The sequence below is a fragment of the Microcaecilia unicolor genome, chromosome 4 (genome assembly GCF_901765095.1).
Source record: "Microcaecilia unicolor chromosome 4, aMicUni1.1, whole genome shotgun sequence".
NCBI classification, from domain to species: Eukaryota; Metazoa; Chordata; class Amphibia; order Gymnophiona; family Siphonopidae; genus Microcaecilia; species Microcaecilia unicolor.
The window spans coordinates 197,812,857-197,839,898 of NC_044034.1; the positions used below are offsets into that span (position 1 = coordinate 197,812,857).

At 52.0% G+C, this 27,042-nt stretch overlaps 1 protein-coding gene across 4 annotated transcripts in view; it reads left to right on the forward strand.

Moving 5' to 3' along the window:
* Positions 1 to 27,042, forward strand: part of UEVLD (UEV and lactate/malate dehyrogenase domains) — a 215,733-nt gene that overhangs the window by 163,774 nt on the left and 24,917 nt on the right. For all 4 annotated transcript variants that reach the window (XM_030201112.1, XM_030201115.1, XM_030201114.1 and 1 more), the window contains one exon: positions 12,466 to 12,589. In XM_030201112.1, the coding sequence (XP_030056972.1) occupies positions 12,466 to 12,589 (124 nt within the window). The remainder of the gene's footprint in view (positions 1 to 12,465; positions 12,590 to 27,042) is intronic.

The following is a 27,042-nucleotide window of genomic DNA, read 5'->3' on the forward strand; positions in this document are numbered from 1 at the left end:
GTCTGCCAGGGGTAGGTCAACTTGGCCATGCGACTGATGCAGCCGCCATTCTTCTTCAAGAGGGCAGCAGAAACTCAATATACCCTTAGGGCTGGATGTTGGGGGCCGAAAGGAGACTGAAGTCTGGCCATCAGAGTCAAAAGAAATTTGGGCCCTAAGCTTGGACAGCAGGTCTCGACCTAACAAAGGGATTGGACAGTCTGGCATATACAAGAATTCATGAGTGACTATGTGTGAGCCTAATTGGCATCTACGGGTTGTCAGAAAGGGCCTCCGGTTCTGCACCCCCGTGGCTCCCACCACTCGGACAGTTTTTCCAGACACAGGCGCTAATCGCTCCGTCACAACAGAATGTTCAGCTCCTGTATCAATCATGAATGGAATTGAGCGGCTCCCTATAGTTAACTTGACCATAGGTTCCTGGGAGCCCAGTTTGTAGGAACCCGGTCTGTCCTATTCGTCCCATTCTGCCATCTCGGCTATCCCGATGATGTCAGATTCAGGAGGCTCATATCTTCCCTCTCGAACTCGGCCTCGGCTTCCTCGATCTCCTGGTCCCCTTCTCAGTCCCTGGCGCCTCTGGGGGCATTCATCTTTCCAGTGCCCTCTTTCCTTACAATAAGCACACTGGTCCCTCTCCAATCTTGGTCTGGGATTCTCCCCCCTTGGCCGGGATTGATTGAAGGAATCTCGGGGCCTGGCTGGTGGTCCGGGGTCCCACTTTGGCTTCCCATTAGCTAGAGGTCGACCTCGGTTAAGGGTGGAATTAGTAATGGCTGCCGCTAAAAGGTCGGCCTTCTTCTGCATCTTCCGGTCAGCCTCTCGGCGCACCTCCTGATCTCTATTAATGAAAACCTTGGTTGCGATCTCAATTAGCTGGGTGGTATTCATCCCTGCGAATCCCTCCTGACGCTGCAACTTCTTCCGGATATCTGGCATACTCTGGGCCACCAATGCGCTATTCACCATTCTCTGGTTTTCTTGGGCTTCAGGGTCAAATGGGGTGTATGTTCTGTAGGCTTCAATTAGTCGCTCTAGAAAGGCCCCAGGGGATTCAGTTGCCCCTTGGAGAATTTCAGAGACCTTTGCCAGATTAATGGGCCTCTTTATGCCTTTCCTCATACCTTCCAGTAAGTCCCGGCAATAGCCAGACAACAGTTCATAGTGCTGCCCATCATTTGGATCCCAAGCTGGAGCTGCGCGAGGAAACCGAGCTCTAACCCATCCCTCTGGATCCTGTGTCCCGTCGGGAACACGCTCTCGCGTGATGGCCTCAGCATTTTGCAAAATCTTCCGCCTCTCCTCAGTTGTGAAGAGGGTCAGGAGAAGTTGTTGACAATCAGTCCAGGTTGGGTTATGGGTGGCCATAATGCTAGTCACTAGGTCCACCACTGCCTGAGGCTTTTCAGTATAAGAGGGGTAATGCGTCTTCCAATTCAGGAGATCGGTGGTTGTGAAGGGTACATACTGGTAGGCCTGTGCCTGTATAACCTGACCCTGATTATTAGGATCCGGTCGAGTGGTAGTTACCTGACGAAGTGGCAGAACTCTCGAGGAAGTGGGGATGGAACCTGAGGTAGAGCTAGGAGCTACCCTCCTATCATGCTCAAAGGTGATTGCAGCAGGTCTAACCCATTCAGTGGAGGTGTGTTGAACCCCTGAGGGATGGGGAGGGGTACTCATAGACTGAGAGGTGGTCACAGGTGATTCAGTCCATTGAAAGGGATGCCGGGCCCCTAATGAGTGGGTAGGGGTGCTAGAGGGAGAGGCTGGGCTGTCAGGAGTTGAGGAGTCAGGGAGTGGAGCCCAAAGTGGGTCTACAGAGGTTAACAGGAGAGGATTTGGCACAGAAGGGTAGAGGCCAGGTGAAAAGTCCAACCTAGGGTGTGGTGGGGTTCGCACAGGAGGGGAAGAACTATCCGGAGAAGCCTGTACTGGAGAGGCTTGAGCTGGGCGGCGTGGATCTCTAGGGGCGGCACGGAACCCCAACAATGGGCCATAAGGTGGTGGCTCAAGGTCTGAGGGGTCATCAGAGAGTATGGGTTTCTCGGACAGGGTAGGGGCGGAAGCCACCGATTGGGTGGTAAGCTTCCTGGGGCTCTTTCCCTCTTCTAGTTTAGATTTTCTAATCTTTCTTTGAACACGACCTAACATGAATTTTACTGGGGATCCCATATAAGTTTTCAACCACGAGGGAGGGTCAGTCACAAGGCTGTCCCAGGAATCTATATAAGGGAGTTGTTCAGAATATTCTGGTTCTCCTACAACTATGCTGTAGACCTTCCGGATTACTTCAATATCTAAGCTGCCACTAGGGGGCCACCCCACTCCCATAGATGGCCACTCAACTTCACACAAGGTTCTTAAAGTACCTGAGCTTAAAGTCTGTCCATAATCATTAATTAAAAAAACCTTTCTTGAAATTTCTAAGCATACAGTCTAGGGGGGTAACAATTTGTCTAGATGATGTCCCACCCATAATGCTTACAATTACAACACACAAAAGGGAGGGAGTTTTTGAAAGTGCAGTAAGGGGTCTGCACTCTCGAGACACTAGGTAGACAGACAGCAATCGCTTCCTTCCGTTGCTGACCAATTGAACTCGCGTTAATTGGAAATGCAGCTATAAGAAGTCCGCACTCATTTAGCATTCACTCATCACACATTCCATACAGAAAATCCCACCCAACAATTTCAGATTTCTCAGATACAGATAAGCTCAAGCGTTTTCGCTTCTAGTCCCCGCGACTAGAAGGTACTAGGGCCTTTGCTGAGAATTGATCAGATTCTCCTTCCCTCCTTCTTGAGGGGCTGGTTTACAATTTTCTAGCTAGAATTACAATACAAAATACAGAATACATACCCGGCGAATGTTCTCCAGTCAGTTGGGTGCTGGGATTAATGCAGGATTCAGGATCCCACCGCTGCCACCAAGAATTGTTGCAGGAATTGAGATAGGAATTTGTGATACTTCAGGAGTCAGACAGCACACACCAGAATGAGAGAGAAATCTTCTTTATTTGCCAGCAAACAAAGCAGGACATCAGTTCTAGCTCTCTTCTCCTCTCTCTCAGCTCTCTGTGTCTTTGTCTCAGCTCTCTTCTCTTCTTATGCTGTCTTCTCCTTCTTCTGTCTGTTCCTTCTGTCCTTCTCTTTCTTCTGAGCTCCTTCTGACGTAAACTGCTTCTGCTCCCACTTAAATAGGGTCCTAAGCCCTCCTCCTAGCCTAGCCTAGCCCAGCCCCCTTTACTCCCAATTGGTTAAGACATTGATTGGCTACCTTGCCTCAACCAATCAGCTCCATACAAATATCAGTTACATAGGTTCCAGACATCCTAAACTGACCTCTAACCTGGGGCCCCTCAAGCCAGACATTTGGGCTCCAGTCTCTTACATGTTATTATGATTGATTTCTCATATTCCTAGTACTAACTGCTAACTAAACTCTGGCATTCATTAAAGAGGTCAAAAGCCAGGCTTACTTAATAGCATACATATCAGGTTATTACTTCCAAGACCATTTCTGCATTTTACCTATAATTAATCAAGGAGAAGAGAGCTGGCTAGTTCTGACCTTTTTCACCTCTCAGCTCTATACACAGAACTAGCTAAGACCATAGTTAATTCAAAACACATGTTGATCTCCTCACTGCAGCCTTTGCTTGAAATGTCAGACAAAGAGTAATACCGGATTTAACAGACATTCTACATAGACACAAAACTTATTAATTTACACAGAATACAGCATATTCTAAAATAAGCATAATCAGATATATCTATATCTAAGCTATCTACATATTAAGCACTTCTAAATAGTATTTCAGCCTATTCTTAAACTACAATATGTCATATGTCTGGCTCGTGCCTGCTTACAAAACTATTCAGTAAGCCTAATAATTTACAGATGTGCCAGCTAGCATTGGCAATTCACAAGGGACAGAGTTTCATTTCTCACTGACCTTTCCTAACCTTAGCTCGGCCAAACTAGACTCTAATTAATTCCAGCCTGCATTCCTTCACTACTTTGCTGGCAGAGTGAAAAGAATTCAAACTTCAAGCTTTTAATATCATTTCTTATATATATATAATTATTTCTCAGAGTTAACACTTTCTTTGCCCATGGCTGCCTCAAAATGACACAAAACACAAACCTTCACAAACGTAGAACTACAAGCAGTCACTTCCAACAGCAATTGTTGACTCAACTCTCAATGCTGAGATACAGGTGGCAACTGACGCAACAGAACGTGTTTGAACATGTTCGAGCATGACTCATGGGCAATGTTGCCAAACCTCCCATATTTCCTGGTGGTGGCTTTCTAAACTAAGGGTTTTGTATTGTAATTCCTAGTATATTTCAATTGTTTTTCCAACAATTACAACTGCTGAATTAAATTAATCCACAGCAGCAGGGCCGCCGAGAAATTTGGCCGGGCCCGGGACAAGGCCACCTTGCCCCCGCCTTGCCCCGCCCCCGAGGTTGCCGCTCCCCTCCCCCCTCCGAGGTCGCTGCTGCTGCTCCCCTGAGGGCGGGATACAGGGAGGGAAGGAGACCCGAAGGGAGGAGTTCCGCCTCACAGGGAGGTGAGAGGGAGAGTCGCACCGCGCGGTGATTTAAATACAAGGGGCCGGCCCGGTGGCAGATGGTCAGAGGGCGGGTGGGACTGGCACCGGGCCCCCCTTGAAGGCCCGGGCCCTGGAGATTTTGTCCCCCCGCCCCACCCCTCTCGGCGGCCCTGCACAGCAGGGTACCAAAATGCAGCGTTTTCAAGGATTTTTTATAAAAAGGGTAGCGTGTTACAAGAAAACTGAGCCCGCTAGGCAAAAACTGATTTCATTTTCGAATTCAGCACCCATGACTTAACTAAGAACACCATTCACATTCTTTGTAACAAAAATGCCGTTTACCAGTGTAAAGGAAAAAAGAAGGGCGTCCCTGACGAGCACTTGGCCGACTTTACTTGGTCCATTTTTTTCTTGTGACCGAGCCTCAAAAAGGTGCCTGAACTGACCAGATGACCGCCAGAGGGAATCGGGGATGACCTCCCCTTATTCCTCCAGTGGTCACCAACCCCCTCCCACCCTAAAAATAAAAACTTAAAAAAAATGTTTTGCCAGCCTCAAATGTCATACCCAGCTCCATGGCAGCAGTATGCAGGTCCCTGGAGCAGTTTTAGTGGGTGCAGTGCACTTCAGGCAGGCGGACCCAGGCCCATCTTCCCCCCCACCTGTTACACTTGTGGTGGTAAATGTGAGCCCTTCAAAACCCACTGTACCCTCATGTAGGTGCCCCCCTTCACCTCTTAGGGCTATGGTAGTGGTGTACAGTTGTGGGGAGTGGGTTCTCCGAGGACAAGCAGGCTGCTTGTTCTCACGACTGGGTGACGTCCGCGGCAGCCCCCACCAACCGGAAAAGGCTTCGCGGGACGGTCGGCACGCAGGGCACGCCCACCGCGCATGCGCGGCCGTCTTCCCGCCCGTGCGCGACCGCTCCCGCCAGTTCCTTTTTTTCCGCGTCTGGAGAGAGTCGTGCCCCGCCGCTCTCTCTGATTCAGCCGCCGGATTTTCGATCGCGTTTACGCCGATCGTGCTTTTTCTTTGTTTATTTAGGTTTAGTTACCGTCCGGTTTCTTTTTGAAAAAAAAAAAAAAGAAACCCTGCGCGTTTGGAGCACGCGCTCCCCTTTTTCCCTCGCTTCCAGCGGGGACGCTGCGTTGCGGCCTAGTGGCCGCACGGTCGTTTTCCTTTTCGTGGTGTGATTTCAGCCACCATTGACGACTTTGACTTCGCCGACGCGATTTTTCCGTCGATGTCCTCGAAGGTCCCGAGTGGATTTAAAAAGTGTGGTCGCTGCGGCCGGCCGATCTCGCAGACCGACACCCACGCTTGGTGCCTCCAGTGCCTCGGGCCGGAGCACAATATCAAGTCGTGTTCTCTGTGTCTCGGTCTCCGGAAACGGACTCAGGTTGCGAGGCACGTTCTGCGGGACCGTCTTTTTGGAACTTGCGCCGGCCCCTCGACGTCGACCTCGAAGGCATCGGTATCGACGCCCGGCCCTTTGGTACCGGTATCGATGCCCGAGACATCGGCACCGATGGCAGCGACCCCAGGAGAACAGGTCCCGTCGGCCCGCCGGTCCTCCGGTGAGAGTGGGGGTGAGAGGCCGCGTGGGCAGTCGGCCCCGGTCACTCCCTCAGCTCGTGGGCCACGGGACCGAACCTTGTCTGACCCGGTACCTCGAGACCGAGGGGGATTGACCTCCTCCTCCTCCATGCCTTCCGGCGCCGGTGACGGGCATCGTAAGAAAGATAAGAAGCGTCGTCACCGGTCGCCCTCGGTGCATCCGGATATCGGAGAGGAGGCGACGCCGAAGCGTCACCATCGAGAGGAGAGGTCTCCGTCGGTTGTGGAGGTACCGACGCGTCGGGGTTCCGGCACCTCGGTGCCGTCTCCTGGCCCCCAGCAGCTTCTGGCGCCGACACCCCTACCGGCCCCACCGCCTTTCCCGGCAGCGGGCCTGGACGAGTGCCTCAGAGCCATCCTTCCGGGGATCCTGGAAGGGCTGATGCGCCAGGCTGTGCCGGCGCCGGGGGGTGCTTGCGCCCTCGGCGCCGATGACTGTGGCGCCGGCGAGCTCTAGCCCGGCGCCGGGGCCGTCGACACCGCCACCGCTTGCGGTGCCGGTCTCGACCGCCACGCAGGTGGAGTCGACGTCGATGGAGGGAGCTCCGTCCCCGCCGGCGCGGGAGTCCACCGCTCGACGACACCGAGACCTTGGTGCCTCGACGTCGAGCCGGGCCCGGTTCAGGACTCAGCTACATGAGCTTATGTCCGACACCGAGGATGAGGACTCGTGGGGGGAAGAGGAGGACCCTAGATATTTCTCCTCAGAGGAGTCTACGGGCCTTCCCTCGGACCCCACGCCTTCACCGGAGAGGAAACTCTCACCTCCCGAGAGTCTCTCCTTTGCCTCCTTTGTGCGGGATATGTCTATTAGCATTCCCTTCCCCGTGGTCTCTGTGGAAGAGCCGAGGGCCGAGATGCTCGAGGTCCTCGACTATCCATCACCACCTAGAGAGTCCTCCACGGTGCCGCTGCACAATGTCCTGAAGGAGACGCTGCTTCGGAACTGGGTGCGACCATTAACTAACCCCACCATTCCCAAGAAAGCAGAGTCCCAGTACAGGATCCACTCCGACCCAGAGCTAATGCGGCCACAATTGCCCCATGACTCAGCGGTCGTGGATTCTGCTCTCAAGAGGGCACGGAGTTCGAGGGATACCGCCTCGGCGCCCCCGGGGCGGGAGTCTCGCACTCTGGACTCGTTTGGGAGGAAGGCCTACCAATCCTCCATGCTCGTGACCCGCATCCAATCATACCTGCTCTATATGAGCATTCACATGCGGACCTATGTGCAGCAACTGGCGGACCTGGTCGAGAAGCTCCCGCCGGAGCAGTCCAGGCCTTATCAGGAGGTGGTCAGGCAGCTGAAGGCGTGCAGAAAGTTCCTGTCCAGGGGTATCTATGACACCTGTGACGTGGCATCTCGTGCTGCGGCCCAAGGTATAGTGATGCGCAGGCTCTCATGGCTGCGTGCCTCTGACCTGGACAACCGCACCCAGCAGAGACTGGCCGACGTCCCTTGCCGGGGGGATAACATTTTTGGTGAGAAGGTCGAGCAGATGGTGGACCAACTGCATCAGCGGGAAACCGCTCTCGACAAGCTCTCCCACCGGGCGCCTTCAGCATCCACCTCAGCAGGTGGACGTTTTTCCCGGGCCCGGCAGGCTACACCCTATTCTTTTGCAAAGCGTAGGTACAACCAGCCGGCCCGAAGGCCTCGTCAGGCACAGGGACAGCCCCAGCACGCTCGTTCCCGTCAACAGCGTGCGCCTAAGCAGCCCCCTGCGCCTCCACAGCAAAAGCCAGGGACGGGCTTTTGACTGGATCCACGGGAACATAGCCGCCCTCAAAGTGTCCGTACCGGACGATCTGCCGGTCGGGGGGAGGTTAAAATTTTTTCACCAAAGGTGGCCTCTCATAACCTCCGACCAGTGGGTTCTCCAAATAGTGTGGTGCGGATACGCCCTGAATTTGGCCTCCCTGCCTCCAAATTGTCCTCCGGGAGCTCAATCCTTCAGCTCCCATCACAAGCAGGTACTTGCAGAGGAACTCTCCGCCCTTCTCAGCGCCAATGCGGTCGAGCCCGTACCACCCGGGCAGGAAGGGCAGGGATTCTATTCCAGGTACTTCCTTGTGGAAAAGAAAACAGGGGGGATGCGTCCCATCCTAGACCTGAGAGGCCTGAACAAATTCCTGGCCAAAGAAAAGTTCAGGATGCTTTCCTTGGGCACCCTTCTGCCAATGATTCAGAAAAACGATTGGCTATGTTCCCTGGATTTAAAGGATGCATATACTCACATCCCGATACTGCCAGCTCACAGACAGTATCTCAGATTCCGCCTGGGCGCACGGCACTTTCAGTATTGTGTGCTGCCCTTTGGGCTCGCCTCCGCCCCACGAGTGTTTACAAAGTGCCTCGTGGTGGTGGCGGCGTACCTACGCAGGCTGGGAGTGCACGTGTTCCCATATCTCGACGATTGGCTGGTCAAGAACACCTCGGAGGCAGGAGCCCTCCGGTCCATGCAGTGCACTATTCAACTCCTGGAGCTGCTGGGGTTTGTGATAAATTACCCAAAGTCCCATCTCCAGCCAACCCAGTCTCTGGAATTCATAGGAGCTCTGCTGAATACCCAGACGGCTCAGGCCTTCCTTCCCGAAGCGAGGGCCAACAACCTCCTGTCCCTCGCTTCGCAGACCAGAGCGTCTCAGCAGGTCACAGCTCGGCAGATGTTGAGACTTCTGGGTCATATGGCCTCCACAGTTCATGTGACTCCCATGGCTCGTCTTCACATGAGATCTGCTCAATGGACCCTAGCTTCCCAGTGGTTCCAAGCCACCGGGAATCTAGAAGATGTCATCCGCCACTCCACCAGTTGCCGCACTTCACTGCTCTGGTGGACCATCCGGACCAATTTGACCCTGGGACGTCCATTCCAAATTCCGCAGCCCACGAAGGTGCTGACGACGGATGCATCTCGCCTGGGTTGGGGAGCTCATGTCGATGGGCTTCACACCCAGGGTCTGTGGTCCCTCCAGGAAAAGGATCTGCAGATCAACCTCCTGGAGCTCCGAGCGATCTGGAACGCGCTGAAGGCTTTCAGAGATCGGCTGTCCTGCCAAATTATCCAAATTCGGACAGACAATCAGGTTGCAATGTATTACGTCAACAAGCAGGGGGGCACCGGATCTCGCCCCCTGTGTCAGGAAGCCGTCGGGCTGTGGCGCTGGGCGTGCCAGTTTGGCATGCTCCTCCAAGCCACATACCTGGCAGGCGTAAACAACAGTCTGGCCGACAGACTGAGCAGAGTCATGCAACCGCACGAGTGGTCGCTCCATTCCAGAGTGGTACGCAAGATCTTCCGAGAGTGGGGCACCCCCTCGGTGGACCTTTTCGCCTCTCAGACCAACCACAAGCTGCCTCTGTTCTGTTCCAGACTTCAGACACACGGCAGGCTAGCGTCGGACGCCTTTCTCCTCCATTGGGGGACCGGCCTCCTGTATGCTTATCCTCCCATACCTTTGGTGGGGAAGACCTTACTGAAGCTCAAGCACGACCGCGGCACCATGATTCTGATAGCGCCCTTTTGGCCCCGTCAGATCTGGTTCCCTCTTCTTCTGGAGTTGTCCTCAGAAGAACCGTGGAGATTGGAGTGTTTTCCGACTCTCATTTCGCAGAACGACGGAGCGTTACTGCACCCCAACCTTCAGTCTCTGGCTCTCACGGCCTGGATGTTGAGGGTGTAGACTTCGCTGCGTTGGGTCTGTCGGAGGGTGTCTCCCGGGTCCTGCTTGCCTCCAGGAAGGATTCCACTAAAAAGAGTTACTTTTTCAAGTGGAGGAGGTTTGCCGTCTGGTGTGACAGCAAGGCCCTAGAACCTCGTTCTTGCCCTGCACAGAACCTGCTTGAATACCTTCTACACTTATCAGAGTCTGGCCTCAAGACCAACTCAGTAAGGAATCACCTTAGTGCGATTAGTGCTTACCATTATCGTGTGGAGGGTAAAGCCATCTCTGGAGAGCCTTTAGTCGTTCGATTCATGAGAGGCTTGCTTTTGTCAAAGCCCCCTATCAAGCCTTCTACAGTGTCATGGGATCTCAACGTCGTCCTCACCCAGCTGATGAACCCTCCTTTTGAGCCACTGAATACCTGCCATCTGAAGTACTTGACCTGGAAGGTCATTTTCTTGGTGGCAGTTACTTCAGCTCGTAGGGTCAGTGAGCTTCAAGCCCTAGTAGCTCATGCTCCATATACCAAATTTCATCACAACAGAGTAGTGCTCCGCACCCACCCAAAGTTCCTGCCGAAGGTGGTGTCGGAGTTCCATCTTAACCAGTCAATTGTCTTGCCAACATCCTTCCCCAGGCCGCATACCCGCCCTGCTGAACGTCAGTTGCACACATTGGACTGCAAGAGAGCATTGGCCTTCTACTTGGAGCGGACACAGCCCCACAGACAGTCCGCCCAATTGTTTGTTTCTTTCGACCCTAACAGGCTAGGGGTCGCTGTCGGGAAACGCACCATCTCCAATTGGCTAGCAGATTGCATTTCCTTCACTTACGCCCAGGCTGGGCTGGCTCTTGAGGGTCATGTCACGGCTCATAGTGTCAGAGCCATGGCAGCGTCAGTGGCCCACTTGAAGTCAGCCACTATTGAAGAGATTTGCAAGGCTGCGACGTGGTCATCTGTCCACACATTCACATCACATTACTGCCTCCAGCAGGATACCCGACGCGACAGTCGGTTCGGGCAGTCGGTGCTGCAGAATCTGTTTGGGGTGTAAATCCAACTCCACCCTCCAGGACCCGAATTTATTCTGGTCAGGCTGCACTCTCAGTTAGTTGTTCTTCGTAGGTCAATTTCTGTTGTACCCTCGCCGTTGCGAGGTTCAATTGACCTGGGTTCTTGTTTTGAGTGAGCCTGAAAGCTAGGGATACCCCAGTTGTGAGAACAGGCAGCCTGCTTGTCCTCGGAGAAAGTGAATGATACATACCTGTAGCAGGTGTTCTCCGAGGACAGCAGGCTGATTGTTCTCACCTACCCTCCCTCCTCCCCTTTGGAGTTGTGTTTCATATTTTATTGCTTGTCATTCAACTGGCGGGAGCGGTCGCGCACGGGCGGGAAGACGGCCGCGCATGCGCGGTGGGCGTGCCCTGCGTGCCGACCGTCCCGCGAAGCCTTTTCCGGTTGGTGGGGGCTGCCGCGGACGTCACCCAGTCGTGAGAACAATCAGCCTGCTGTCCTCGGAGAACACCTGCTACAGGTATGTATCATTCACTTTTTGGGGGGCTCAGCACACAAGGTAAGGGAGTTATTCACCTGGGAGCAATTTGTGAAGTCCACTGCAGTGCCCCCTAGGTTGCCCGGTTGGTGTCCTGGCATGTGAGGGGGACCAGTGCACTACGAATGCTGGCTCCTCCCACAACCAAATGGCTTGGATTTGGTCGTTTTTGAGATAGGCGTTCTTGGTTTCCATTATCGCCAAAAACCGGGGACGACCATCTCTAAGGACGACCTAAATGTTGCGATTTGGGCGTCCCCGACCGTATTATCGAAACGAAAGATGGACGCCCATCTTGTTTCGATAATACAGATTTCCCCGCCCCTTCATGGAGCCGTCCTGCGAGGACGGCCCCAGGAAAACTTGGGCGTCCCGTTCGATTATGCCCCTCATTGTGACCCCTGAGGCAGGAATTTCATTACGCCAAAACACGGACCGTATCGTGTCCTGGTATATTAGCACTCAATAAAGCAACTTTTAAGCACCAGTCCCTGTGTTGGAGTGTCCATTGACCACCCTCGACAATTATTCCCTACCATCTCTGGGAGCATCTGCAGCATTTCCCTAGCGTACCGAAAGAGTAGAACTTTGACTCAGAGATTGAATCAGTGACCACCTGCATGGCAGTTCACAACACTAAGCACCTGACCATCAGACTGGCCTCAATGGTCTCTATAAAAGAGCTTGCCTATGACAAACAGAAATCTTGCCTTCTAGATTAAATTGTTTATGTAGTTTGATACAACTTTTACAGTTAACTATAATAAATTGGTTGACCCCTGTTCATTGGTTAGAATGTGAGAACAATTTCTGTCAATATAGTAGCAGAAGTATTCTTTAACAAGCTTCCATTATAGAGTTCTTTTTTTTTACAGATGGTGATGCCTTTCTAATGTCCTTTTTCATCTGTGCTGGGTATTAATTTCTTTCTTTTTAACAAATATTCCCAAATTATCAGTTTTTTATAATGTTGTTATATAGGCTTTTTACTCTATTCACCACTAGGGCTAAAATGAATTTTGGTGAAAATTTTATTTAAAAAATCCTCCTGTCTTGTTTGCAGAGCTTTGGAAATACTGAAGGGAAAAAGTCAAAAGTCTTGGTCTGTGGGTCTGTCTGTGGCTGACCTGACTGACAGTATAGTGACAAATAAAAGAAAAATTCATTCTGTCTCCACCCTGGCTAAGGTAATCGCTGACCTATATAGTTTGGATCCCTCATGGTGGTGGTAATCTTCCTTTTGATACTCTGTGACAAGCTGCTCTTAGGAAAGGGCCCCTTATGGTAGCTCTATGTGAAATCAGGGCTCATGATCTTACATTTTCAACTGATGAATGCTGATAGAAATACGCCTGATGCAAAAAAGTTCAAATAGGAGTTTACTGGAAACACCAGAAAAAACACCATTTCTCGTAGTCCTCTCTCACCTCTTCCCTGTCTTGTCTTGTATCCTCCTGCAACAAAGGTCTGTTTTCTTTTCAGCTACATTCCCCAAAAGAGAAAAATTACCTGCAGTGTCATTGGTCAAACATCCTTAGTTCTAATGCTCTGTCCCCTGATTGGCGTTGAAGCCAAAGACCTAGCCCAGAATATACTAGAACTCCTTAGTCTCAGTTGGGAGTGTGGAGGAGAGTAGACCTCTGTGCTGAGGCCATGTTCAATTCCTGTGAGCAGTTTCTTTTTCCTGACCACTCCAGATAAAGTGTTCAGCTGGATTTAACACCAAATCCTTGTTATTTTACCTGTTCCTGTTTTCTGTTTAAATTTTACTGTTCGCTATTCTACTTTTTTAAAAATAATAAACCTATTAGTTTGTTAGCTCTGTTGTCCTAGACTGACTAAGAATCCTGGCAGTTTGTGTTCTCTGTCTGTGGGTGTTTTCTAGGAACTAGCATTGTGGCCCTAGTGCCCCTAGAAACCACCGGGGACATAACTTGCAGCTGGGAGAGCTTGTCCAGAGGCAAGTGAGACCCAGCAGGCGGGGGTGGAGGGTATTCCAGTGTATGAGCAGGTGCAGGTGGGCCTGGGCAGTGCTGGGCCAGACCCTCCAGGTGGCCATAGGGTTTACTCCAGGTGCATGCTATGGCTTTTTCTGTGCTGATGACTCCATGTGACATAAATATATATATTTAATTTTACTGGGAAAGATACCCAGCAATAGGACCTGTGGAGTGAAAACACTGATAAACACTGACTTTGAGCCTGTGATCAGTAGGAAAATATGGGATATAAATGTATTTTTGCACCCTGAAAGAACACTTAATTAGCGGAAACGCCTACATTTACAACTTACTGAACCAATTACCCAAAATAATCCTGTCTTTTTACAATCTCTTTTTGTTTTTCAAAAAACTTGTCTAAATGTGTAACACTTCTTTCATTTTGACCCATGGGTTTCCCGCAGCTTCTTTGCACTTCCAGCTCAGTTGGTACTAGATAACGGATCTGGCACCATGAGTCTTCATTTATAACTGCCTAGGGATTGTTCTCCTTTTACCTCCTCTCCCAGTTTACTTAGTCCAGTCAATGTAGTGATGTCCTTGGCTGAGAGCTATTCACAATAGAGAATGACACGGGGACGAGGACACGCGGTAACCACAGGGATAGGGACAGAGTCCGTGGGGACAGGGACAGAATTTATCCCCGTGTCATTTTCTACTTTGAAGCTTGTTAACGAACGGGACTGTTATTATGTTTGAGTGATGCAGACAATAATATTTCTCCGAGGACAAGCAGGCTGCTTGTTCTCACTGATGGGTGACGTCCACGGCAGCCCCTCCAGTCGGAAACTTCACTAGCAAAGGCCTTTGCTAGTCCTCGCGCGCCCATGCACACCGCGCATGCGCGGCCTTCTTCCCGCCCGAACCGGCTCGTGTTCGTCAGTCTTCTTTTGTCCGCGCTCGGGACGGTCGTGTTTTGCCGCCGTTTCACGCCCCTCAAGTTGACACTCGCGCGTCTTCGCGATTTCGCAAAAAAAAAAAAGAAAGACCTCGGTCTTTGTCCCTTCCCGTGTGTTTAGTTTGTTTCCCCGACGTAAGTTTCCTTTCACTTTCGGGGTAGGCCTTTTTTGTGGCCTCGGTACGGGTTTTTCTCTCTTCCTTATTTTTGGTGCCCTTCGTCACCATCGCAAATTTTGATTTCGCCGGCGTGATTTTTCCGCCCATGTCATCAAAGTCTCCCAGCGGCTTCAAGAAGTGCACCCAGTGCGCCCGGGTAATCTCGCTCACTGATAGGCACACGTCGTGTCTTCAGTGTCCGGGGGCTGGGCACCGCCCGCAGGCCTGCAGTCTTTGTGCTATTTTACAGAAGAGGACTCAGGTAGCGAGGTTGACCCAGTGGAACGTGTTGTTCTCGGGCTCTTCGTCGACAACAGCACTGGAGGCATCGAGTGCATCGACGTCGACAGCATCAAGACCTTCGACCTCAGCATAGACGGCATCGAGGTATCGACCCTCTGCATCGTCAGTACCGAGACATCGGAAGGCTGCGTCGGCGTCGGTGGTACTGGGACCTCCGCTGTTCCTGATGTCGTCGGACGGTGGTGGTTCGACTGGAGTGCAGGTGAGGGCTGTCCATTCCCCTGCTGGTGGCGGTGAGCCTCCTCCTACCCTGAGGGCTCCTGCGGTACAGCCCCCCCGAGACCGACCTTCTTCGGCCTCGGCCCCGAGGAAGAGACGGCTGGATTCTACGTCCTCCTCGTCGGTACCGGGAAGCTCCGGTGACATGCTTCGTTTGAAAAAATCAAAGAAGCATCGACACCGGTCACCTTCCCGCATCGGTACCGAGAGCTCTGGGTCGCCGAGGGAGTCGGCACCCAGTAGGCATCGGCACCGGGAGGACCGCTCACCCTCTGTTCAGGAGGTGTCGATGCGCTCCACCTTGGACAGCCCGGAACAGCCTCCACGCCAGGAACAGACTCTGACCTCGACGCCTGCATCGGCTTCCATGTCTTTCTCCACAGCCGCTCTGCACGAGAGTCTCCGGGCCGTTCTCCCAGAGATCCTGGGAGAGCTGTTGCGCCCTTCCCCTCCAGTACCGGGGGTGCTTGCGCCACCGGTACCGTCGAGTGAGGCGCCAGCTGGCCCCTTGCCCGGGGTGAGGTCTCCGACCGGTGCCGCTTGCGGTCGCCTCCCAGGAAGGCTCCCTGACTACGTTGGCGGAGGGAGCTTCGCCGGTGCTGGCGAGGGAGTCTACCTCTCGACGCTCCCACCGTGGCCGTGTTTCCACGGAGTCGAGTCGGGCACGGCTTCAGACACAGGTTCATGAAGTTGTGTCTGATACCGATGGTGAGGCCTCGTGGGAGGAGGACATCAGATATTTCTGTGACGAGGAGTCTGATGGCCTTCCTTCTGATCCCACTCCCTCCCCTGAAAGGCAGCTTTCTCCTCCCGAGAGTCTGTCTTTTGCGGCCTTTGTCCGGGAGATGTCTACGGCCATCCCCTTCCCTGTGGTCATGAAGGATGAGCCCAGAGCTGAAATGTTTGAGCTCTTGGACTATCCTTCTCCACCTAAGGAAGCGTCCACAGTACCCATGCATCATGTCCTAAAAAAGACATTGCTGGCGAACTGGACCAAGCCTTTAACTAATCCCCACATTCCCAAGAAGATCGAGTCCCAGTACCGGATCCATGGGGACCCAGAGCTGATGCGCACTCGGTTGCCTCACGACTCTGGTGTGGTGGATCTGGCCCTAAAGAAGGCTAAGAGTTCTCGGGAGCATGCTTCGGCGCCCCCGGGCAAAGACTAGAACCTTAGACTCCTTTGGGAGGAAGGCCTACCATTCTTCTATGCTCGTGGCCAAGATTCAGTCCTACCAGCTCTACACGAGCATCCATATGCGGAACAATGTGCGGCAGTTGGCAGGCTTGGTGGACAAGCTCCCTCCTGAGCAAGCCAAGCCATTTCAGGAGGTGGTCAGGCAGCTGAAGGCGTGCAGAAAATTCCTGGCCAGAGGGGTATATGATACCTTTGATGTTGCATCCAGGGCCGCTGCTCAAGGTGTGGTGATGCGCAGACTCTCATGGCTGCGTGCCTCCGACCTGGAGAATAGGATCCAGCAGCGGATTGCGCTCCCCTTGCCGAGCGGACAACATTTTTGGAGAGAAAGTCGAACAGGTGGTAGAACAGCTCCACCAGCAGGATACCGCTTTCAACAAGTTCTCCCGCCGGCAGCCTTCAGCATCTACCTCCTCAGGTAGACGTTTTTATGGGGGAAGGAAGACTGTTCCCTACTCTTCTGGCAAGCTTAGGTACAATCCTCCTTCTCGACAGCCTGCGGCCCAGGCTAAGCCCCAGCGCGCTCGCTCTCGTCAGCAGCGTGCGCCTCAGCAAGGCCCCACAGCTCCCCAGCAAAAGCAGGGGGCGAGCTTTTGACTGGCTCCAGCAGAGCATAGCCGACATCAACGTGTCAGTGCCGGGCGATCTGCCGGTCGGGGGGAGGTTGAAAGTTTTTCACCAAAGGTGGCCTCTTGTAACCTCCGACCGTTGGGTTCTTCAAATAGTCCGGCAAGGATACACCCTCAATTTGGCCTCGAAACCTCCAAATTGCCCACCGGGAGCTCAATCCTACAGGTACTTGCAGAGGAACTCTCCGCCCTTCTCAGCGCCAATGCGGTCGAGCCCGTGCCATCCGGGCAAGAAGGGCTGGGATTCTATTCCAGGTACTTCCTTGTGGAAAAGAAAACAGGGGGGATGCGTCCCATCCTAGACCTAAAGGCCCTGAACAAATATCTGGTCAAGGAAAAGTTCAGGATGCTTTCCCTGGGCACCCTTCTTCCCATGATTCAGGAAAACGATTGGCTATGCTCTCTGGACTTGAAGGACGCCTATACGCACATCCCGATACTGCCAGCTCACAGGCAGTATCTGCGATTTCAGCTGGGCACACGTCACTTCCAGTACTGTGTGCTACCCTTTGGGCTCGCCTCTGCGCCCAGAGTGTTCACGAAGTGCCTGGCTGTAGTAGCAGCGGTGCTTCGCAGGCTGGGAGTGCACGTGTTCCCCTATCTCGACGATTGGCTGGTGAAGAACACATCCGAGGCAGGAGCTCTACAGTCCATGCAGATGACTGTTCGCCTCCTGGAGCTACTGGGGTTTGTGATAAATTATCCAAAGTCCCACCTTCTCCCAGTGCAAAGACTCGAATTCATAGGAGCTCTGCTGGATTCTCGGACGGCTCGTGCCTATCTCCTAGAGACGAGAGCCAACAACTTGTTGTCCCTCGTCTGTCGGTTGCGAGCGTCCCAGCAGATCACAGCTCGGCAGATGTTGAGATTGCTGGGCCACATGGCCTCCACAGTTCATGTGACTCCCATGGCCCGCCTTCACATGCGATCTAATCAATGGACCCTAGCTTCCCAGTGGTTTCAAGCTGCTGGGGATCTAGAAGACGTGATCCACCTGTCCACGAGTTTTCTCAAATCCCTGTATTGGTGGACGATTTGGTCCAATTTGACTCTGGGACGCCCTTTCCAAATTCCTCAGCCGCAAAAAGTGCTGACTACGGATGCGTCTCTCCTAGGGTGGGGAGCTCATGTCGATGGGCTTCACACCCAGGGAAGCTGGTCCCTCCAGGAACGCGATCTGCAGATCAATCTCCTGGAGTTACGAGCGGTCTGGAACGCTCTGAAGGCTTTCAGAGATCGGCTGTCCCATCAAATTATCCAAATTCAGACAGACAACCAGGTTGCCATGTATTACATCAACAAGCAGGGGGGCACCGGATCTCGCCCCCTGTGTCAGGAAGCCGTCAGCATGTGGCTCTGGGCTCGCCGTTACGGCATGTGGCTCCAAGCCACATATCTGGCAGGCGTAAACAACAGTCTGGCCGACAGGTTGAGCAGGATTATGCAACCTCACGAGTGGTCGCTCAACTACAGAGTAGTGCGCCAGATCTTCCAGGTGTGGGGCACCCCCTTGGTAGATCTCTTTGCATCTCGAGCCAACCACAAGGTCCCTCAGTTCTGTTCCAGAGTTCAGGCCCACGGCAGACTGGCATCGGATGCCTTCCTACTGGCTTGGGGGGAAGGCCTGCTGTATGCTTATCCTCCCATACCTCTGGTGGGGAAGACTTTGTTGAAACTCAAGCAAGACCGAGGCACCATGATTCTGATTGCTCCGTTTTGGCCGCGTCAGATCTGGTTCCCTCTTCTTCTGGAGTTGTCCTCCGAAGAACCGTGGAGATTGGAGTGTTTTCCGACCCTCATCACACAGGACGAAGGGGCGCTTCTGCATCCCAACCTCCGGTCTCTGGCTCTCACGGCCTGGATGTTGAGAGCGTAGACTTTGCCTCTTTGGGTCTGTCAGAGGGTGTCTCCCGTATCTTGCTTGCTTCCAGGAAAGATTCCACTAAGAGGAGTTACTTCTTTTTATGGAGGAGGTTTGCCGTCTGGTGTGACAGCAAGGCCTTAGATCCTCGCTCTTGTCCTACACAGACCCTGCTTGACTAACTTCTGCACTTGTCTGAGTCTGGTCTCAAGACCAACTCGGTAAGGGTTCACCTTAGCGCAATCAGTGCATACCATTACCGTGTGGAAGGTAAGCCGATCTCAGGACAGCCTTTAGTTGTTCGCTTCATCAGAGGTTTGCTTTTGTCAAAGCCCCCCGTCAAACCTCCTACAGTGTCATGGGATCTCAATGTCGTTCTCACCCAGCTGATGAAACCTCCTTTTGAGCCACTGAACTCCTGCCATCTGAAGTACTTGACCTGGAAGGTCATTTTCTTGGTGGCAGTTACTTCAGCTCGTAGAGTCAGTGAGCTTCAGGCCCTGGTAGCCCAGGCCCCTTACACCAAATTTCATCATAACAGAGTAGTCCTCCGCACTCACCCTAAGTTCTTGCCGAATGTAGTGTCGGAGTTCCATCTGAACCAGTCAATTGTCTTGCCAACATTTTTTCCCCGTCCTCATTCCTGCCCTGCTGAACGTCAGCTACACACATTGGACTGCAAAAGAGCATTGGCCTTCTATCTGGAGCGGACACAGCCCAACAGACAGTCCGCCCAATTGTTTGTTTCTTTTGATCCCAACAGGAGGGGAGTGGCTGTCGGGAAACGCACCATATCCAATTGGCTAGCAGATTGCATTTCCTTCACTTACGCCCAGGCTGGGCTGGCTCTTGAGGGTCATGTCACGGCTCACAATGTCAGAGCCATGGCTGCGTCAGTGGCCCACTTGAAGTCAGCCACTATTGAAGAGATCTGCAAAGCTGCGACGTGGTCATCTGTCCACACATTCACATCTCATTACTGCCTTCAGCAGGATACCCGACGCGACAGTCGGTTCGGGCAGTCAGTGCTTCAGAAGTTTATTCCAGGCGTAGGGTGCAGCGAGACAGAAGGCGCGAAGTCTGGAGTTGGCAGTAGTGGAGAAGGGAACAGATAAGAAGGATTTATCCATGGAGCGGAGTGCACGGGAAGGGGTGTAGGGAAGGACGAGTGTGGAGAAATACGGGGAGCAGCAGAGTGAGTACATTTATAGGTTAGTAGAAGAAGTTTGAACAGGATGCGAAAACGGATAGGGAGCCAGTGAAGCGACTTGAGGAGAGGGGTAGTATGAGTAAAGCGACCTCTGAACATTTTAACAGGGTGGATTAGGATTCCTTGGGATAGTAGAAGTCAACTATTGTTGGGATTGGAAGGGTAGAGGGGTGGGGTGGGGGTGGGGGGTTATTATATCTGGTTGTTGTTATTGTTTTCTATTTGTGATTTATAAACAACAGTTGCACAGCATATTGTTCCTTTTTATACTTTAATAAAAAATTTAAATATAAAATCATAAGTGTTCAAGGCTTTGACCACAATGATTAAATCAGAAGAACAGATTAGATTTTGCAAAAGATTTTGGAAGCATCCATGTAATAAGAGGCATTCCCCTAAGTAGGAAATTCAGACGTAGGTTAGAGGGTGTTACTAAACTAGAAGTAACACCAACCTTCATCATAATGGTTTTATTTACTGCACTCCTGACCTTACAGAGGTTACACAAGCATTGTCATACTGGGACAGACCAAAGGTCCATCAAGCCCAGCATCCTGTTTCCAACAGGTACCTAGCAAGGGCTCAGAACCATACAATACATTTTATGCAGTGGATTTTCCCCAAGTCCATCTTAATAATGGCTTATGGACTTTTAGGAAGTTATCAGTGTTCAGTGTGGTGTACAAAAATACTGTAAAACAGTAAATAAAACCTCTCATAATCCAATTTTAAATATACTAGACTTTTACCCCACAAGTATCAAACCCTGGGTCCAAAACCACTACCCTCATCCCACCAAAGAACTCACACCTCTAGGTCCCTTTCCAGCCAGTTATGGGACCAAAGGTTTCCCCCAAGTAGATTCATCCCATTTGGCCAGTAGTTCAGATAATAACCAGGCTTTTATTTTCTTCCTACCAAACAGATTTTTCGTATCCTTTCTCATCTTTACTAGAAAGCTATTCCAAAACACTGGGACTTCTATCAAAAAGTCCCTAGCTCTTACGTACGCCTTCTTAATGTCACAAAATGGTGGGATTTGAAATTGCCAGCCCATCGTTATTCTTGAATATTATAATCAAAAACTTCCATTTTCCATGTGGAACTTTTGACACCTAATGAAGCAGTTGCAATGAAAATGTAGTTGCATAGCTGTAAAGGGAGTTCTCCGAGGACAAGCAGGTTGCTTGTTCTCACATATGGGTGACGTCCAACGGCAGCCCCAGGATCGGAAATCATCCTAGCAACAAAGCTTGCTAGAGCCCTCGCGCGCATGTGCAACCGTCTTCCCGTCCGTAGCGCAAACGTGCCTCAGTCCCTTTTTTTCCGTGGCTCAGTGCGGCTGTTTTTTGGCTGTTCTGTGCCCCAGAGAGAGCCCTCACAGCGTTTTCACGGGTTTTCGCCGCTTTTCATTGTTTTCTGAGCGAGTCGCTCGTGTTTCTTCATTCTTTAAAAAAAAAAGTTAACTTTTTCCTTTATTTCATAGTTTATCCCCATAAGTTTCCTTTTGTTGTTGCGAGCGGCCATTTTGGCCGCCCGTACAGGTTTTTTCCCTTTTTTGTGCCCTTCTTTTGGCACCATCGCGGGTTTTGACTTCGCCGCTGCAATTTTTCCGTCCATGACCTCGAAGATCGCCAGCGGCTTCAAGAAGTGCACGCAGTGCAGCCGGGCAAACTCAGCCACTGATCTACACGCTTCGTGTATTCAGTGTCTTTGGGCTGGTCATCGCCCCGACGCTTGTACTCTGTGTCTTCGCCTAAAAAAGCAGACACAAGCGTCGAGATTGGCTCAGTGGGAGCACCCGTTCCAAGCTGTGCCCGGTCCTTCCGCATCGACGTCGATAGCGGTACCGAGATCGTCGGGGACGGTATCGATGTTGGCACCGGAGAGTGCATCGACGTCAGGAGTGCAGGTAATGGCTGTCCAGAGACCTTCCACCTGCCTCGAGGACTCCTGCGGTACAGGCCCCCCCCGACTGACCTCTTTCAGACCCAGCCCCGAGGAGGCGTGTGGATTTCACGTCCTCGTCGGTACCGGTAGGTACCGGTGACGTGCTTCATGCGAAGGCAAAGAAGCATCGTCATCGGTCACTTTCCCGTCATGGTACCGAGAGCTCCGGGATGCCGAAGGATTCGGCACCCGTGAAGCGTCGACGCTGGGAGGACCGCTCACCCTCCATACAGGAGGTGTCGATGCGCTCTTCTCCGGACAGCCTGGTACCGCTTCCGCGCCCCAGGCAGATTCTGACTTCGTCGCCTGTACCGACCCCACATCCTTGCTCGACAGACACTTCAGACGAGCGCCTCCAAGCCATCCTTGCGCCGTCGTTACCGTTGAGAGATGCGGCAGTTGCGGCATCGGCCTCGGCTGCCACCCAAGTTGACTCCCTGTTGACGTCGCTGGAGGGAGCTTCGTCGCCGGTGGCGAGGGAGTCATCTTCTCGGCATCGCCATCGAGGACATGGTTTCTCGGCGTTGAGACGGGCCCAGCTTCAGACTGAAGTGTCGTGTCCGATACCGAAGGGGAGGCCTCGTGGGAAGAAGAGGAAGAGCCAAGATATTTCTCTGATGAGGAGTCTTGTGGTCTTCCTTCTGATTCTACTCCTTCGCCAGAGAGAAAGTTTTCTCCTCCTGAGAGTCTGTCTTTCTCTTCCTTTGTCCAGGAAATGTCTACGGCCATTCCCTTACCTGTGGTTACTGAGGATGAGCCCAGGGCCGAGATGTTTGAGGTCCTGGACTATCCTTCGCCACCTAAGGAATTGTCCACTGTTCCTCTGCATAATGTCCTGAAACAGACATTGCTGACGAACTAAGCGAATCCATTAACTAATCCCTCCATCCCCAAAAAGATTGAGTCCCAGTATAGGATCCACGGGGACCCAGAGTTCATGAAGACCCAGTTGCCTCATGACTCTGGCATTGTGGATTCTGCTCTCAAGAGAGCCAAGAGTTCTCGGGATTACTTACGCCTTGGCGCCCCCGGGGCGGGAGTCTAGAACTCTGGACTCTTTTGGGAGGAAGGCCTATCATTCTGCTATGCTCGTGTCCAAGATTCAGTCGTACCAGCTCTACACGAGCATCCACTTGCGGAACAATGTGCGGTAGCTGGCAGACTTGGTCGATAAGCTCCCGTTGGAGCAGGCCAAGCCTTTTCAGGAGGTGGTCAGACAGCCGAAGGTGTGTCGAAAATTCCTGTCTAGGAGTGCTTACGACACTTTTGATGTTGCGTCCAGGGCCGCTGTTCAAGGGATAGTGATGCGCAGACTCTCATGGCTGCGTGCCTCTGACCTGGAAAATAGAGTCCAGCAGCGGATTGCGGATGCTCCTTGCCGGGGGGATAATATTTTTGGTGAGAAGGTCGAACGGGTGGTCGAGCAGCACCACCAGCGGGACACCGCCTTCGACAAACTCTCCCACCGGACGCCTTCAGCATCTACCTCATCAGGTAGAGACATTTTTATGGTGGAAGGAGGAATGCTCCCTATGCTTCTAATAGGCGTAGGTACAATCCACCTTCCCGACAGCCTGCTCAGGCTAAGCCCCAGTGCGCTCGTTCACGTCAACAGCATGTGCCTCAACAGGCCCCTGCAGCTCCCCAGCAAACGCAAGGGACGGGCTTTTGACTGGCTCCAGGCGAGCATAGCCGCTATAAAAGTGTCCATGCCGGACGATGTACCGGTCGGGGGGGAGGTTAAAGTTTTTTCACCAAAGGTGGCCTCTTGTAACCTCTGATCGGTGGGTTCTTCAAATACTCTGGCTAGGATACTCCCTCAATTTGATATCCACACCTCCAAATTGCCCACCGGGAGCTCAGTCCTTCAGCTTCCTGCACAAGCTGGTACTTGCAAAGGAACTCTCCGCCCTTCTCAGCGCCAATGCGATCGAGCCCGTGCCACTGGAGCAGGAAGGGCTGGGATTCTATTCCAGGTACTTTCTTGTGCAAAAGAAAACAGGTGGGATGCGTCCCATCCTAGACCTAAGGGCCCTGAACAAATATCTGGTCCGAGAAAAGTTCAGGATGCTTTCCCTGGGCACCCTTCTTCCCATGATTCAGGAAAACGATTGGCTATGCTCTCTGGACTTAAAGGATGCTTATACTCACATCCCGATACTACCAGCTCACCGGCAGTATCTTCGATTCCGTCTGGGGACACGGCATTTTCAGTATTGTGTACTACCTTTTGGTCTCGCCTCTGTGCCCAGAGTGTTTACAAAATGCCTGGCAGTTGTAGCGGCTTCGCTGCGCAGATTGGGAGTGCATGTGTTCCCCTATCTCAACGATTGGCTGGTGAACAACACATCCGAGGCAGGAGCTCTACAGTCCATGCAGATGACTGTTCAACTCCTGGAGCTACTAGGGTTTGTGATAAATTATCCAAAGTCCCACCTTCTTCCAGTTCAAAGACTAGAATTCATAGGAGCTCTGCTGGACTTCCAGACTGCTCATGCCTACCTCCCCGAGGCGAGGGCAGACAACCTTCTGTCTCTTGTTTCCTGGGTCCGAGCGTCTCAGCAGATCACAGCTGAGCAGATGTTGAGATTGCTCGGCCACATGGCCTCCACAGTCCATGTGACTCCCATGGCCCATCTTCACATGAGATCAGCTCAATGGACCCTAGCTTCCCAGTGGTTTCAAGCTGCCGGGGATCTAGAGGACACGATCCAGCTGTCCACGGGGTTTCTCAAATCTCTACATTGGTGGACAATTCGATCCAATTTGACCTTGGGACGTCCCTTTCAAATTCCTCAGCCACAAAAAGTGCTGACAACGGATGCGTCTCTCCTCGGGTGGGGAGCTCATGTCAATGGGCTTCACACTCAAGGACATTGGTCCCTCCAGGAAACCGGTTTTCAGATCAATCTCCTGGAGTTGCGAGCGGTCTGGAACTCTCTAAAGGCTTTCAGAGATCGATTGTCCAATCAAATTATTCAAATTCAGACAGACAATCAGGTTGCCTTTACATCAACAAGCAGGGCGGCACCGGATCTCGCCCCCTGTGTCAGGAAGCCGTCCAGATGTGGCTTTGGGCTCGCCATCATGGCATGTTTCTCCAAGCCACGTATCTGGCAGGCGTAAACAACAGTCTGGCCGACAGATTGAGCAGGATAATGCAACCTCATGAGTGATCTCTCAACTCGAGAGTGGTACGTCAGATCTTCCAAGCGTGGGGCACCCCCTTGGTCGATCTGTTTGCTACTCAGACCAATCACAAGGTCCCTCAGTTCTGTTTCAGACTTCAGGCCCACGGCAGACTAGCGTCAGATGCCTTTCCCCTTTATTGGGGGAAGGGCCTCCTGTATGCGTATCCTCCCATACCCTTGGTGGGGAAGACTTTGCTGAAACTCAAGCAGGATCGCGGAACCATGATTCTGATCGCGCCCTTTTGGCTGCGCCAGATCTGGTTCCCTCTTCTTCTGGAGTTGTCCTCCGAAGAACTGTGGAGATTGGAGTGTTTTCCAACCCTCATTACTCAGAACGAGGGGGCGCTTCTGCATCCCTGGCCCTCACGGCCTGGATGTTGAGAGCGTAGACTTTGCCTCCTTGGGTCTGTCGGAGGGTGTCTCCCGAGTCCTGCTTGCTTCCAGGAAAGATTCCACTAAAAAGAGTTACTATTTTAAATGGAGGAGGTTTGTCGTCTGGTGTGACAGCAAGGCCCTAGACCCTCGCTCTTGTCCTACACAGACCCTGCTTGAATACCTTCTTTTTTTTTTTTTTAATTATCTTTATTAGCATCAGTGCAATACATGCTTACACTCTCTTGTATACAAGGCACCATTGTCATAATCAACAGTTATACTCTAATCACAAATGTATATTTCGTCCTCCATCACACATGACCGCACTGATATTTTCAGTTATACCTCCCCCCTCAAATTCCCCATAACCTCTACCACTCAAATGGGAACTAACACAGAACTTGTCCCCCCCAACACTCCTAACCCCCCCCCCCCCCCCAATACCCCCTTACCCTTCCTCCCCCCCTATCTGTCTGCATATGAAATTAGTCCCCTACAGGATCAGTAGGATAAACATGATCTTCAAGTTTTTGCCATAGTTGTGCATATTGCCTGTTTTCTATGTTCGGGGAATCCTTGTACATTGAATTCTCATACTTTGCCAATTCTGATACTTTTGTCAACCAGTATCTATACGGTACCGGTTCCACACTTGTCCAGAACTGCAATATAACCTTTTTAGCTGCCAACGTGGTCATGTACAAAAATCTCCTTTGTGGCTGGGAGAGCCCCTGCGCAATTAAGTCTTCCTGATCCCCCAGCAATAATGTTTGGTAAGTCCACTCTACTGTGGACTAGAGCACCTTAGCATGTATCTGAAAAATCTCATTCCACAGAGTCAGTTTGGGGCATTCCAAAAATGTGTGCAGAAAAGTACCCACATTTGCCTGGCATTTGGTGCAGCTATCCGAATCCCACAGCTTCATTGTTTTCCCTCTCTCTCTAGTGATATAGGCCCTATGTAGCAATTTGAACTGAGTTTCCTGCCAATCTGCAGACTTAACCATTTCAGCTAATGTCACAAATAGGGCATTAAATTGGGTTTGAACGTACTGCGTTCCCAATTCCTTGTTCCATTTGGAAACCACCCCTTCCTCTTTCGCCTCTGGTATGGCCAACTTCACCATCTTGTACCAGTTAGATAGCTTGTTTCCTTCCGGGGGCAAACTCAACATCATCTTATCCAGAGTACCATAAGTCCATTGATCTCCATATTTCCCCCACATCATCTGCCAGTAGTGACGGGCTTGCATATATTGTAACATGTGGTTGTTGGTGACCCCCCACCTGTCTTTCACTTGTGCGAAAGATAGGAAATTATGACCATCTGGAGATACCAAGTCCTCCCATGTCAAACACCCACTCCTTGTCCATCTCCTAAATATTGAGGGTCCCATGCCCGCCTGGAAGTCTACCAAGCCCACCATCCTCAAAAATGGCGATGCCACCGGGCTTTTTGCTTGCCTACTTCTCCACCATTTCCACGCAGAGCGGAGCGGCGCCAGGATGCTATACTGTCTATTTGCAACTGTGCCCATCCCCGGAGGTGAGTGCAGTAGATTTACAAATGTGTATGGGGAGCACCACCCCTCCCACCAATGGACTGGCATAAATTTTGCCCGTCCCCCCATACCCTCAAAGATGAGGC